General features: G+C 39.2%; 1 protein-coding gene across 5 annotated transcripts in view; it reads left to right on the top strand.

Annotated features, from left to right (window-relative positions):
- Positions 1-4,938: 4,938 nt before the first annotated feature.
- PCNX1 (pecanex 1) overlaps positions 4,939-12,808 on the top strand; it is a 216,125-nt gene continuing 208,255 nt past the window's right edge. For 2 of the 5 annotated variants that reach the window (XM_016424178.2, XM_001368479.4), the window contains exon 1: positions 4,940-5,476. In XM_016424178.2, the coding sequence (XP_016279664.1) occupies positions 5,324-5,476 (153 nt within the window). In that variant the 5' untranslated portion in view covers positions 4,940-5,323. Of the gene's footprint in view, positions 5,477-12,808 lie in introns of all 5 variants that reach the window. The other 3 variants (XM_007472898.3, XM_007472897.3, XM_007472896.3) reach the window with 2 other exon arrangements.

Genomic DNA, 12,808 nt, shown 5'->3' with positions numbered 1-12,808 from the left:
CAGATTTGACTTGAAGTCAGATTACTCTGAACTAAGACTAGGGCCAATCTAGTGCTATTGAATGAAAGAATGCTTATTAAGCACCTGGTAAGCAGTAAGGATATAAATAGAACAGCAAAGACAGCCCTTGCCCTCCAGAAGCTTATAATCTAACAGCGACAACCCACATGGAAATGGTGGCACTTTCATGTTCCCAGGACGTTCCCAGGACACTGCCCACTGGTGAAAAGATTGATATACCCCATCTAGGAACATTGATAGTATGTGGCTAATCATGGTTCCAGAACTGGAAGGAGCATGGTTGGAAAGGTGATGGATGTGGCTTTCAAGGTAACTGAGAAGTAGAGAATAGCTGGGGTCTTCCTGAAATAGTTGGAGAAGAGAAGCTTTCATTAATCAAGACAGGGAGACCCAAGGGTGGAAGTTCCAGAAATGAAAAGGTTAAAACTTCTAGATCATGGTCTCTGATGGGGCCTCAAGGTAATATCTGGAGACTGTGGAACAAGGATGAAGCCATTTTGGAGCTCAACTCATAGGACCATCTGATCAAAATCCCCCTAGCACAGGCCTGTGAGTCATAACTTGCCAGTTTGAACATCTCTGTTCCTTAGTGGGCTTGTGTAAGGAGGTTTTTGCAACCTCACAGTGTTCCGTTTGAGCATGAGCACATCTGCTGTCAGCACTGACAGTCCCCCAGGGGCCTGTGAACTATTTCGTAAGTGAATAGGATTAACTGACAGAAGCACAAATGTAGGTAGGCAATATGTCATGTCTGTTGACTGACTTGCTAAGTGTGGCACATTACTAATGACTTCTATGCATGGCTGAGAGAATAACACTTAAGCAAATTAAATTCCTTACCTTTTATCCTGCTCTAGAAATTGGTGTCTAAGAGGAAGGTGACCCAGCTAAAGTCAGAAGAAACAGCATTGATATTTTGTTACCACTTACCTCACAACTTCTCTGTCTTACTTTAGGCTGACCACTTAACATCTCAGTGCCACAGCTTTCCTGTTTTTAAACAGAAATTCATTTGTGTCAGGGTCCATAAAAGCACTTTAAAAGTTATAGATGAAAGAGTCTAAAGTAGTAAGAATTATTCTTTTTCCAGCTTTTCTTAGTCAAAAAATCATTTTGAAAGATATCCTTTTCACTGAATTCCTTCATTTACTAATTCCCTGTGTCGATTAGTTAACATCTTTACCAAATGCCTTCATGTGGTCTAGAGGTAAATTTTCTAGTTGCTCCTTGCCTCCTCTGTAGGAACTGATGTGATATTAAAGTTGTATACATTCCTCTTGGTGTTTTATTGCAATGAATTTATTCACAACATCCTGAGACATAGATTTCCTTCCTCCTTTGGAATATCATGGTTCAATGGAATCAGTCCTGGTTTTTGGAGTCAGAGGCCTGGGATAGAATCTTGGCTCTCTTACTATCTGTCCATCATTTGGCAAGGCACTTATCCTTTCTGGGTCTTTGTTCTTATATCTATAAAATGATGAAGTTTAAACTATGTGATCTCTGAGATCTGCTCACTATTAATGATCTCATAATGTATGAATGGCATCTTTACGATTCTTCATCTTTATGTTGAAGGTAGAAACCTATTCTTTTAACTTAAGATTCAATATCACTTTTTAATCTTTATATTTGGGTCAACATAACATTTTTTTCCAAATCTTATTTTTTATTCAAAAATATTTTATGTTCTCAAATACATGCAATAACAATTTTCCACATACATTTTCCAAAATTATAAGGTCCAAATTGTCTTTCTCTCTCTCTTTTCTACCCCCTCTCAGAGATGGTAAGTAATTTGATCAGGATTATACATTGTATTATTTTGCTAAACATACTTTCATTTTGGCCATTGTAAGAGAATAGTCATATAAAACCAAAATCCCAAAATAAAGTTGTAAATAAACTAATGTGGAAGATAGTATGCTTGGTCTGCATCTGACTCCAACAGTTCTTTTTCTGGAGGTAGCTTTCTTTGTCATAAATCCTTCAGAATTGTCCCAGATTATTGCTGTAAGTAGTTAAATCTTTCACAGTTGATCATCATACAATATTGCTATTACTGCATACAATGTTCTCCAGAGTCTGCCTATTTCACTTTGCACAAGTTCATGTGGATCTTTTTTTCCTGAAATCATACAGCTTATAATTTCTTATAGTACAATAGCATTTTATCACCCACATATACCACAATTTATTTAGCCTTTCCTTCACTGAGAGATATCTCAAATTTCCAATTCTTCACCAAGAGCTGTTATAAATATTTTTGTACAAGTAGGCTCTTTCCCCTTTTCTATGATCTCTTTGGTATAAAGACCCCTTAGTAGCATTATAGGATCATAGGGTATGCATAATTTTATAGCTCTATGGGTATAGTTCCAAATTGTTTTCCAGAATAGTTGGATCAATTCACAACTACACCAACAATGTATTAGTATCCCAATTTTGGCATATCCCCTCCAACATTTGTCACTTTCCTTTACTGACATATTGGCCAATCTGATAGGTATGAGGTAGTACCTCAGAGTTATTTTCATTCGCATTTCTCTAATCAAGAGTGATTTAGAATATTTTTTCATGACTATTGATGGCTTCATCTAAAAATTGCTTGTTCAAATTCTTTGACATTTGTCAATTGGGAAATGGCTTGTATTCTTATAAATTTGACTTAGTTCTCTATAAATTTGAGAAATTTGACCTTTTAAAGATAAATTTTCAACATAATGTTTAAAAGTCATCATCATACTACTAATGCTTTAATGTTTGAAGGTACTTGAAACATGTGTTTTTTTTTCATTTTATACTCCTAATAACCCTGAGAAGTAGATCCTATTATTACTCCTATTTTATCAGTGAGGAAATTGTGAGAGTTGTACAGCTAGTAAGTGTATTGAAGGAGGATTTGAATTGAAGACTTCTCCACTCCAAATTCAATGTTCTATCCATGAACCACCTAGGTGTCTCCTTAATAATAGCCTATATAATGCTTTCAGATTTTGAAAATGTTTTACACATATAGTCTCAATTGATTCTTATAAAGACTCTGGGAGGAAGATGCTATTATTTGCATTTTACGGATGAGAAAATTTAGGTTTAGGACAAATGACAGCTCCCTCCAATAACTTATTACCAACTTTAGGAGATCTTATTGGAGTGAAATGGACTTAAGGTCAGAAGAAAACAAAATATTAATTCTGATTGTTGAAGCTATGGGAGAAAAAAAATCAACCTGGAGATTTTTCTTTACCATAGTTAAATTTAGCTGTTTGTTGCACAATGAACAATTTCTACTGCCTAGGAAAAAGTCATAATCAGAGATGGATGGGGTGGTTGATATGCATAGTGTCCATTATGAAGTTTTATTTATTTGTCTTAAAAATATCTTCTATTCAATTCTGATTTAATATCTTTTAATTTTTGCAAATATAATTTTCCAACATGAAATCCATGTGGATTTTAAAAATCAACCTCAGCTTCTGATTTCTGCAACATTTGATGCTCACCAAACTGATAAGATGACCCTAGAACATTTCAGCTTCTCTTTTCATCATTTGGAGGAGGTTCCATCAGGATGCTAAATATTTTAAATTGTGCTTTAGTTTGCCTCATCAGTGGAGTTTGTAAACTTTATCCTTAACTTATTTTTCTTTATTTGTCTCAATTGAGGTCAGATATTTTGTGAATATTATAAAGAACTAAATATAACTTCTCATTTTAAAGGCCAGAGAAACAGAGGCACAGTATACCAATGCAGTTTGGGATTAGGATGAGAGTGAATAAACAGTGAATTTTTGTAATAAAATTTGGGGATATATTATGTTCCTGTGGACACAGAGTATGTATGAATAAATAATGGAATAAATGAAAAAGCATTCATTACATCCTTACCAGGTACAAAGTATTGTGGTCAAGCTGGGGGTGCAAATAGAATTGTAAGACAGTCTTTGTTTTCAAAGAATACTACAAAGCAAATGGCAATCCATCTTTTAAAATGTTATTCCCACTAGTTAAACCATATCAATTTTTGGTGTTGACCATCTGACAATGCCAAGGACTTAGGTAGAAATAATTTTAAAACAAACAAACTATTGATGATAAATGAGACTTTCATAGTATTTAGAACTAGAAGAGACTTTAGAGGTCATCTACTTCTATCTCATTTTTGAGAAAAGGAGACTCAGTCCCCAAGAGGTGAATGATATAAAGGTAAAGCAGAACTGAGATACAAACCATAGTTCTTTTTCTCAGGCTCCAGTGTTCTGTTATATTCATCATTTGTTTCTTCCAGCAGAATTGTCATGCTATTTCATGTGCTATAAACTAAACAAATCTCAAACCTCCCCCAATGCTTTCCTTGCCTATTTCATGCAATAATTGTGACTTTTATCTGGCCTTGGTATGAGCAAATATCTGTAAAAATCGGACTCTCACATCTGAGAAACCACTCCACCTACTACCCTCCTTTTGCAATAAATCATCCTTTAGATCTCAGACTGCAGGCAGGGAAGTGTGGGCAATCCTATCATAAGTACCCTCCAGGCCTATAATGGACATCAGAGTCTGTCACCATTGCTACTTGTATTTTTTTGTAGAGACACGATTCGTGCTTTTAGGTATGTGTGTGTGTGTGAGGGGAGAAAAAGGGAAGACCAGCTGCCTCCTTCGCTGAAGCAGTAAGAACCTGTTTTTTGGCGCAAAGCGACAGGAAATGCATCCTTGTTTGGGAGCTGGAAGGAAGGCCCCGGAGCTGGCACTTTAAATGTGACTTTTAAAGCTCCTTTACCCCACGCCCGAACAGCTGTGAGCAGCCCCAGCCTTGTCCCGGTCCCCTCTCCCAGCACTTCTCCGAGAGGGCGAGAGAGGGCGGCAGAGAGCGCCTGCGCGGAGGGGAGGGGGTCGAAGGGAACAGGGGGCGGAGCTGGAGGGGGTGCGGTTCTCGCGGGCTGGGCCTCCCTTTTCCCAAAACCGAGAACAAGCTAGCGGGACGGCTACTGGCCAGGGCTCGGGTCGCTGTCGTGGCTGCGGGGCCCGGGCCGGGGAAGGGGCGGGGACCGGGGAGCTGGCGGCCGGCCGGCGTCGGCGGCGGTGGCGGCGGGGGCCCCGCTCGGGGTGTTAGGGGACAAGATGGCGGCGGCGGCGGCCCTCCGCAGGCCGGGCTCCTCCTCCTCCTCTTCCTCCTCCTCTGGCACTAGTAGCAGCTTCAACCGCGGTGGCGCTGGTCCCATCTCCCCGCGCTCTGAAGGGGGATAGACGGGGACCGCGGCGGGCGCGGGCGCGGGCTCGGGGCACCGGGCGGGCGGGGATGGGGTCCCAGACACTGCAAATCCTCCGGCAGGGGGTGTGGGCCGCACTCAGCGGCGGCTGGTACTATGACCCACACCAAGGCACCTTCGTGAACGCGCTGCACCTCTACCTGTGGCTGTTCTTGCTCGGCCTGCCCTTCACCCTTTACATGGTGAGTGAGAGTGAATGTAGGTGTGAGCGCGTGTGCGAGTGTGACTGTGCCTAGCTGCGGCCTCGGGGAAGCTCGAAGCGGGGGGAGGGGGGGGAGGCACCTCCTGGCCCTCGAGGACCCGCGCCATCACAGCTCTTCTCCCACGGGGAGATCCCTGCCTCTTTAGGCAACCCTCCCTCCCCCCTTATCTCTTCTCTTTAGGGCAACCTCCCTACACACACACGCACACACACTTCCATCGCTGCCCCTTCGCGTTTAGTGGGATCCCCTTCATCGCTTCCTTTTTTCCGCCCCTTACAGCGACCCCCACTTCTGCCTGTCTCTTCTCCCCTCTTTAGACTATCCCCACTATCATTCCCCCTTTAGGTCAGCATCCCTCCGCATCACTTTTTCTTCTTAAAGGCTACCCTTGCCTCTTTACCCGCCCCTTCAATCCCCTTTAAACTACTTCCCTTTCTCCCTCTTTAGAGCAACCTCTTAGGGTGACCCCTCCACCTCCCCTTCCCCAATTCTGCTTATCCCTTCTCCCCTTTTAGGCCACCCCCACCAATTCCGCTCCTTCTCTCCCTTTAGGGCAGATTCCCCACCTCCTACTCTTCTTCCATTACGGAGATCCCAGCCTCTACCCACTCCTCCCCCATTAGGGAAAGCAAGGAATCCCACCCTCGCTGCCTCTTCTCCTGGAGGCCGGCAACCCATCCCGCTCTCGCTCTTCTGTTCTCCCACGCTTCTCCCTGCCGGGGTTACTTCAAGATCCTCATATGTTCTTCAGACTCTGCTCTCTATCTACCTATTGATTTGGGTGACCCATCCGATGAATCGAAGCCTACTCTAATTTTCTTCCCACGGCTCCCCCTCCAGCACACACTTGTCGGTTAAGAATGAGTCTTAAAGGGTACCTCCACAAACCTGCCATCCTACGGAGGTGAATCAAAACGAAGGGAGCAAATTCTCGGTATATTTTACAATTAATTAAACATCCCCAGATTAGGTATTTCCCCTCAAGGATCTCAATGGCTTTCTCTTTGGCCTGCTCTCGATTCCTTTGCCCCTTTCCAGGAGTTCTTTCTTGTCTAAAACCCTCTCCCCTCCTCGCATTAACTAATCTCAAATTACTGGGAAGAGTATACACTAGTGTTTAAAATATATTTGTAGATCTTTTGGATCCATGTGCTGTATTTGCTGGTTTTAAAGATGCATAGTGGATAAAAATTTGGCAGTTACCTTTATAATGTCTCATTAAAAAGCACACCCTTTCTGATGCCTTATTCCAGGCTCTTGTGTTTACAAACCTAGCCTAAAGAGAATCATCTGAATGGTATTTAAGGAGATTTGTTTGGGTTTTTTCAAGGCCTTTTACTGACTGAAGAGTAATGAACTGCCTGTTGCAGAATTTATCTTTGATCTATGTATTAAAGCTCCTGTTTTTGAGCTGTGTTACCCTTGACAGCTTTAGATGATTTCTTGACACCCCAGGTTAGGGTGGGGCATTAGGTAGTGGTGAAAAAGATATAATTTAAAAATTATTGTAGCCTCCTAACTGGGAGGAAAGTAATATGTGCAGTGTTAACTTTGTTCATCAGATGTGTTTTCCTAAAACTGTACTAAGTTTGTAATTCTTTGTGAAGCTAAAGAATGGCTAAAAGATTAAGTTAGAAGCTATTAGATTACTTACTCTAGGAAAGGTTAAAGATATATTTTGCTATATTTTAAAATATGACATTTGGAGTTTTTTCAGTGTCATCATTATATATTATCCATAGGCTTTATCTGTGGTATTTATAGTTATTGTCTAGAGTTTCTTCAGTTCTGTCTTTAGAAGAAAAATAATGATATCTTTAAATAATTTCAGATAAAAAATGAGATTCTCAATTAGGTTTTTACTTTGTTGAAAATTATTTTGTATTTAGTGACTGGATTGGGTGGAAGTTTGAGGTGAAAGCCTATTTTTTAATTTTAAGGATGATTGTAATAATTTTTCAAGACCTTTTTTGTTTGCTTTTTTTACATTGTAGACTTATAGGTACAGTTGCATAATTTTAATCACTGATACTCAGCAATTAGGAAAAAGAAAATAATTTATTTAACAAATAGCTATATTTCCTTTTTTTAGTGTTATAACTTTATAGTGACTTCTAATGTGGTATGAACAGTTCAGTTTAGTATTATCACAAGGAACTCTTGAGCTCTTTATAATATATTCAAATAAATTTTTAAGTTGAAAACAACTTTTTGAGTCATATATGTGCATTAGCCTTCCTAGGAAAATGCCCTCCATAAATTAACTGCTCCCAGGCACTGTGATTACTGAGGTCAAGTCCATTGGCCTAATTAACAAACTCTGTTAAATGAGATTAGAAAAGGAGAGAGAAGGAGAATATGGATAGTTCTTACTTTACTTAAGTGGACTGGTCCTCTAGTAAAATGATTTGTTGATAATGCAGATTTGCCCAGGTCTTGGGGAAGAGAGAGGAGGAAGAAGGAAGGGACCATCAAGGTTCAAGAAGTGAGAAGAGAGGGTAGAATGGGCGGGGAGGAGGGGGGCACATTGGGACTGGTCATGGACACAGACAGGAGAGGATGGGAGAAACATGCTGTACTCTAGTTCAGACAGATGGAATTCAGATGGGCCAGCTCTCCTGTGGGCAGAGAGGGTCAAAGGTCTCCTCTTCCCATTTCAGAGGTCTGAAGCCAAGCCCCCAATCATGATTTGCCAGCAGTTGGTGGTGGTTTCTACTGTTCTGCTTTCAGGTGGAAGGGTTATTTTATTTAATTTTTTTGTGAGACAGTGGTAGTTGGGAGGCCAAGAATTGCCAAGGCAATTGTATTTGTACTGTACTGTTATTATATTGTATTGTACTGTAAAGTTAACATTAGTGTTTTGTTGGAATGTGGATTTCTCTCAGAATTCTTTAGTAAAGTCAAAATTTTATGATGCAAATTTACTTAAAGTGAGACCTATCTGTACTGAAGTTAAATTTAAGAGCATAGCTTTTGGAGTTTATTCTACAAAATTCTCTGAAAACTTTAGAAAATGTGCTAAAATTTTTTTTAGAGGATGCAATCAAAACACTGTTCTTAGTAATGAAGGGTAGGATACAAAGATGAATGAGGGTCCATTAACAAGCATTCATTGAATTCTTCCTATGTGCAGGGCTATAGTACATAGATATATTTTATAATATATGCATATATATTCCAAGGTATACAAGGAAAGGCAAGTACAACATACAACTTTTTACAGAGAACATATATAAAGAAGATCTATATAGTCCTTGATTTTAAATGAACTTAAAATCCAGTGGAGAAGATAAGAAAAATGTCTATAGTACAAACTAGAAGATACTTGAGCAAATGAGATGAAAATGAAGGGGAAACACTTCATGAAGGAGATACAGGTAGCATATAAGCTGGAACTCCTTCCTTAGGTTGTAAGACCCTCTGTTGGAACCTTCCCAAGAGCAGGGACTATCTTTTGCCTCTTTTTGTATCCCCAGCTCTTAGCACGGTGCCTGGCACAGAGTATTTAATAAATGTTGATTATCAATTGTTAATTGGAATATGAAGTATGAGGTAGGAGCTTGTAGGTCCATCTAGTTGGGAACCATGCTAGGTAATAGGAATACAACACAAAAGTGAAGTAGTACCACTTTTAGGGAATTTGTGGTCCACCCTAGGGAGACATGTACATGTGTAAGTTCATACAAAATAGCTTACAAGGTAATATTTTGAGGAAAGCATTAAAAGCTGTGGGCATCAAGGAAAAGCTCAATGTTGGAAGTGGTGTGTTAGGAGAGCCTAGAAGGAAATTGGGGATTATGAGAATAGAAAATGAAGAATAAGGCTAGGTTGACTGGACTGTAGTATAGTTCTAGTACAGGTGAAAGAGTGTATGTAGTATGTGATAAGTCTGGGAAAGTAGTTTAGCCTTGAAGAAATAGAGAATCTACAGTTTAGACTTGCACAGATCTGCATTTAAATCTATTTGGCTGCTGTGAGGAAACTGCATTGGAGTGGAAGAGACATGAGGCAGGGAAACCAAACTGGAATCTTATTATAATCCAGTTGAGAAGTGATAAGAGCCTGAGCTAAGCTGTAGACTATAAGTAAAGAAAAAGGGACATATGTAAAGGATGTAGGAACAACAGAATTTGGGAACTTATTAGTTAAATGGGATGAGGGAGAGTGAGGAGTTGAAGATTATATTCAGGTTGTTAATCTGAGTAGGATGATGGTGGTATCCTTAGCAGAAACAAATTTCATAAGTGGGGTGGTGGGGAGAGGGGAAAATAAGAAAATTAACTGTGATTTAGATATACTGGTTTGAGATGCTCAAGAATTATTTATATTGAAATATCCAATAGGCAATGCTGCCATATTGAACCACAGGAGATAGGATAAGTCTGGACTTATAGATCTGATAAGTCATCCAAATGGAGGTGATAATTCTCTGGAAGACATCCATGGCATGTTGCACATTTTTACAGTTTTCAGAGCTGTGCTTTTAATTTCAATTTTGGTATTTACTTTCCTGTTCCCTTCCCTAGTCCTATTTAGCAGAGATTAGAATTTGATGAGGTGACCTAGAGAGAGTATAGGGAAGTAGATACAGGGCAAGGACAAGTGCTACACTCACAGTAGGGAATGTAGTAGGATACATTCCAGCACTGGAGCCTGAGAAGGACAAATTGAAAGGGAGGGAAATCCAGGGATAGGGAATAATTAAACAAATATAGGAAGGTAGGAAAGCATAATGAAAAGTCTAGTTTGATTTGTGTAAGGCATAGGCAAGGCTAATACAGGACATATGACTAGAAAGTTAAGATTATGGGGATTCTAAATGAAAGGCTAAAGTATTTCAACTTTATTTTTAAGAAAATATTTTCATACATTTCCCAGTTGTGTGACCCTGGGCAAGTCACTTGACCCCCATTGCCTAGCCCTTACCACTCTTTCTGCCTTGGAGCCAATACACAGTACACAGTATTGACTCCAAGACGGAAGAGAAAGGTTTTAAAAAATAAAAAAAATTTTCATTTAAAAATTTTTCTGGCCACATATTTATTTTCTCACCCTCCTATATCTACCCATTGATTAAAAAAAAGGAAAAGGAAAAATAACCATTGTAATAAATGAATATACATAATCAAGCAAAACTAATTTCTACTTTGGCCATGTCTGAAAATAACTTTTATTCTTCATCTTGTGCCCATTACTTTTTTGTCAGGAGATAGATCACATATTTCACCATTGATTCTCTGAAATCATGGTTTGTTAATTGATTAGGGTTTTTATTACATTGTAGCTATTTTGTATCATCTTGTGTCTCCCTTGGTTGGACCACAAACTGCTTAACTCCTTAAAAGTAGTGAAACTGTCACTTTATCCTTTTTTAAGTACTAAAATAAGCATTTATGAAGCACCTGTTATATGTCATACACTGCTAAATGCTTTACAAAGATTATCCCATTTGATTACAAAGATTGATCCCACTTTTGCTTTCGTATTCTACAGGGTTTTTTTAGCCATTTCCCAAATGATGGATACTCCCTTAGTTTCCTGTTCTTAACTAGCACCAAAAGAGCTCCTACTATAGTGTCTTATATTTTAAGAGAGAACCAATGACATTACAGGATGGTATCTCAACTTGTGCATGGAATGGATTTAAGTAAAATAGTTGCATAGTCATCAGTCTTACTCTTTCTTCCCAAGTCTTTGAAGTCGTGTCAAAAAATCAGTATGACTGACAGTGACCTGGAATGCAGTAGATGAACTTGGTGTTTTCAGTGTCTATCCAGGCTCCAAGGGCTCCACAGTGCCTGCCTCAGCTGCTTTCATGGCTCTTGGAATACATTTTTCTCATCTGCTCATTCCACTGGAGGATGTCTTCATTTGCTTGGGGTAGCCATTTTCCTCCCTGAACACTCTATACGTACCATTCTATATAGTAGATATGCATTAAATGTTGAAAGAACCAGCAGAATATAGTAGATAATCATATCATGTGAACCTGGGCAAGACATTTAATCTCAGTGCTTTAGTTCTGTGAAACTCAAGTTGCAGAGCAGATATTGATCTGCACTGATAGAGAGATTTTCTTCTCAAGGAGTTCCCTGTATCAGTGTAATTGTGGGTCAGATTTCAACCCTCTTCCAACTGCCAATCGAATATAGAGTAAACCTAAAAGTGGCCAGGATTATACAGGGAAATAGAGAAAAACTAAAGTTGTAAGTAATCATCAATAATAGTACTAATTTCTGAACAGAGAAGTGTTCTGGTTTTGAAGTCAACTGATGTGGATTCAAATTCCCTCCCTGCCACTATATCTCCAGTGATTTGAAACAAGTTATTTCTTAGTAGGTCTCAGTTTACTTACATGTAAAAACTGACATGGAGGTGGACTATCTGTTCTCTGAGGTTTCTTCCATCTCTAAATCTTATAAAATAATTATTTGTTGATTCATTTCTCTATGTGTGTGGGTGCATGTGTGCACACATAGTACCTACCTTCCATAAGGCATTATTTTAGAATTATGGGGGATATGAAGATGAATAAGACATAATTCTTGCTCTCCAAGCTTGGGGAGTTAGGTGACACAGTGGATAGATAGAGTATCCAGCTTGGAGTCAGGAAGACTTGACTTCATATTTGTCCTCAAACACTTATTAGCTGTGTGATCCTGGGCAAGTCACTTGGTCTTGTTTGCTTTAGTTTTCTCATCTATAAAATTAGCTGGAGAAGAAGGAAATGGCATATTATTCTAGTATCTTTGCCAAGAAAATGCCAAATAAGGTAATGAAGAGTAGGACATGACTGAAATGACTGAACAACAGCAAACTTGCTCTTTAGCTCTCAGTAGTCCAGGAGGAGTGATTATAGTTATTAAATTATAATAAACTATAACATTTTAAAAGTATTATGAAAGGGAGAAAAAAAGTGTTCAGAGGAGGGAGAGATTTCTTTTGTCTTGGTTGTATCACGAATGTGGTGTTTGAACATGTGTTTGAAGGCTGCATAAAAATTAGGTGGAGCTGTAATGGTAGAGCAGAAACAGTCTGTTTTGTGAATAATCCTGAGGTATTTTAAAGCATGTCTTTTATTGTCATAATACACAAGTATAGGGAAACTTCATTAATTTATGGTATAGTAGAAAGGAACACTGCAGTCAAGTGACTTGGATTTAAAACATAGCTCTGCTACTTACCAAATCATACAAGTAGTTATTTCTTCCATCCAGGCTTCACTTTCATCATCTGCTAAATGAGGTAGTTGGACTAGATTTACCTCTAAGGCAAGAATTGTTAACCTGGGATCTATAGGCCCCTATCCAG

This window comes from Monodelphis domestica, chromosome 1 (assembly GCF_027887165.1).
Source record: "Monodelphis domestica isolate mMonDom1 chromosome 1, mMonDom1.pri, whole genome shotgun sequence".
NCBI classification, from domain to species: domain Eukaryota; kingdom Metazoa; phylum Chordata; class Mammalia; order Didelphimorphia; family Didelphidae; genus Monodelphis; species Monodelphis domestica.
This window is presented reverse-complemented; position numbering and strand designations above follow the sequence as displayed.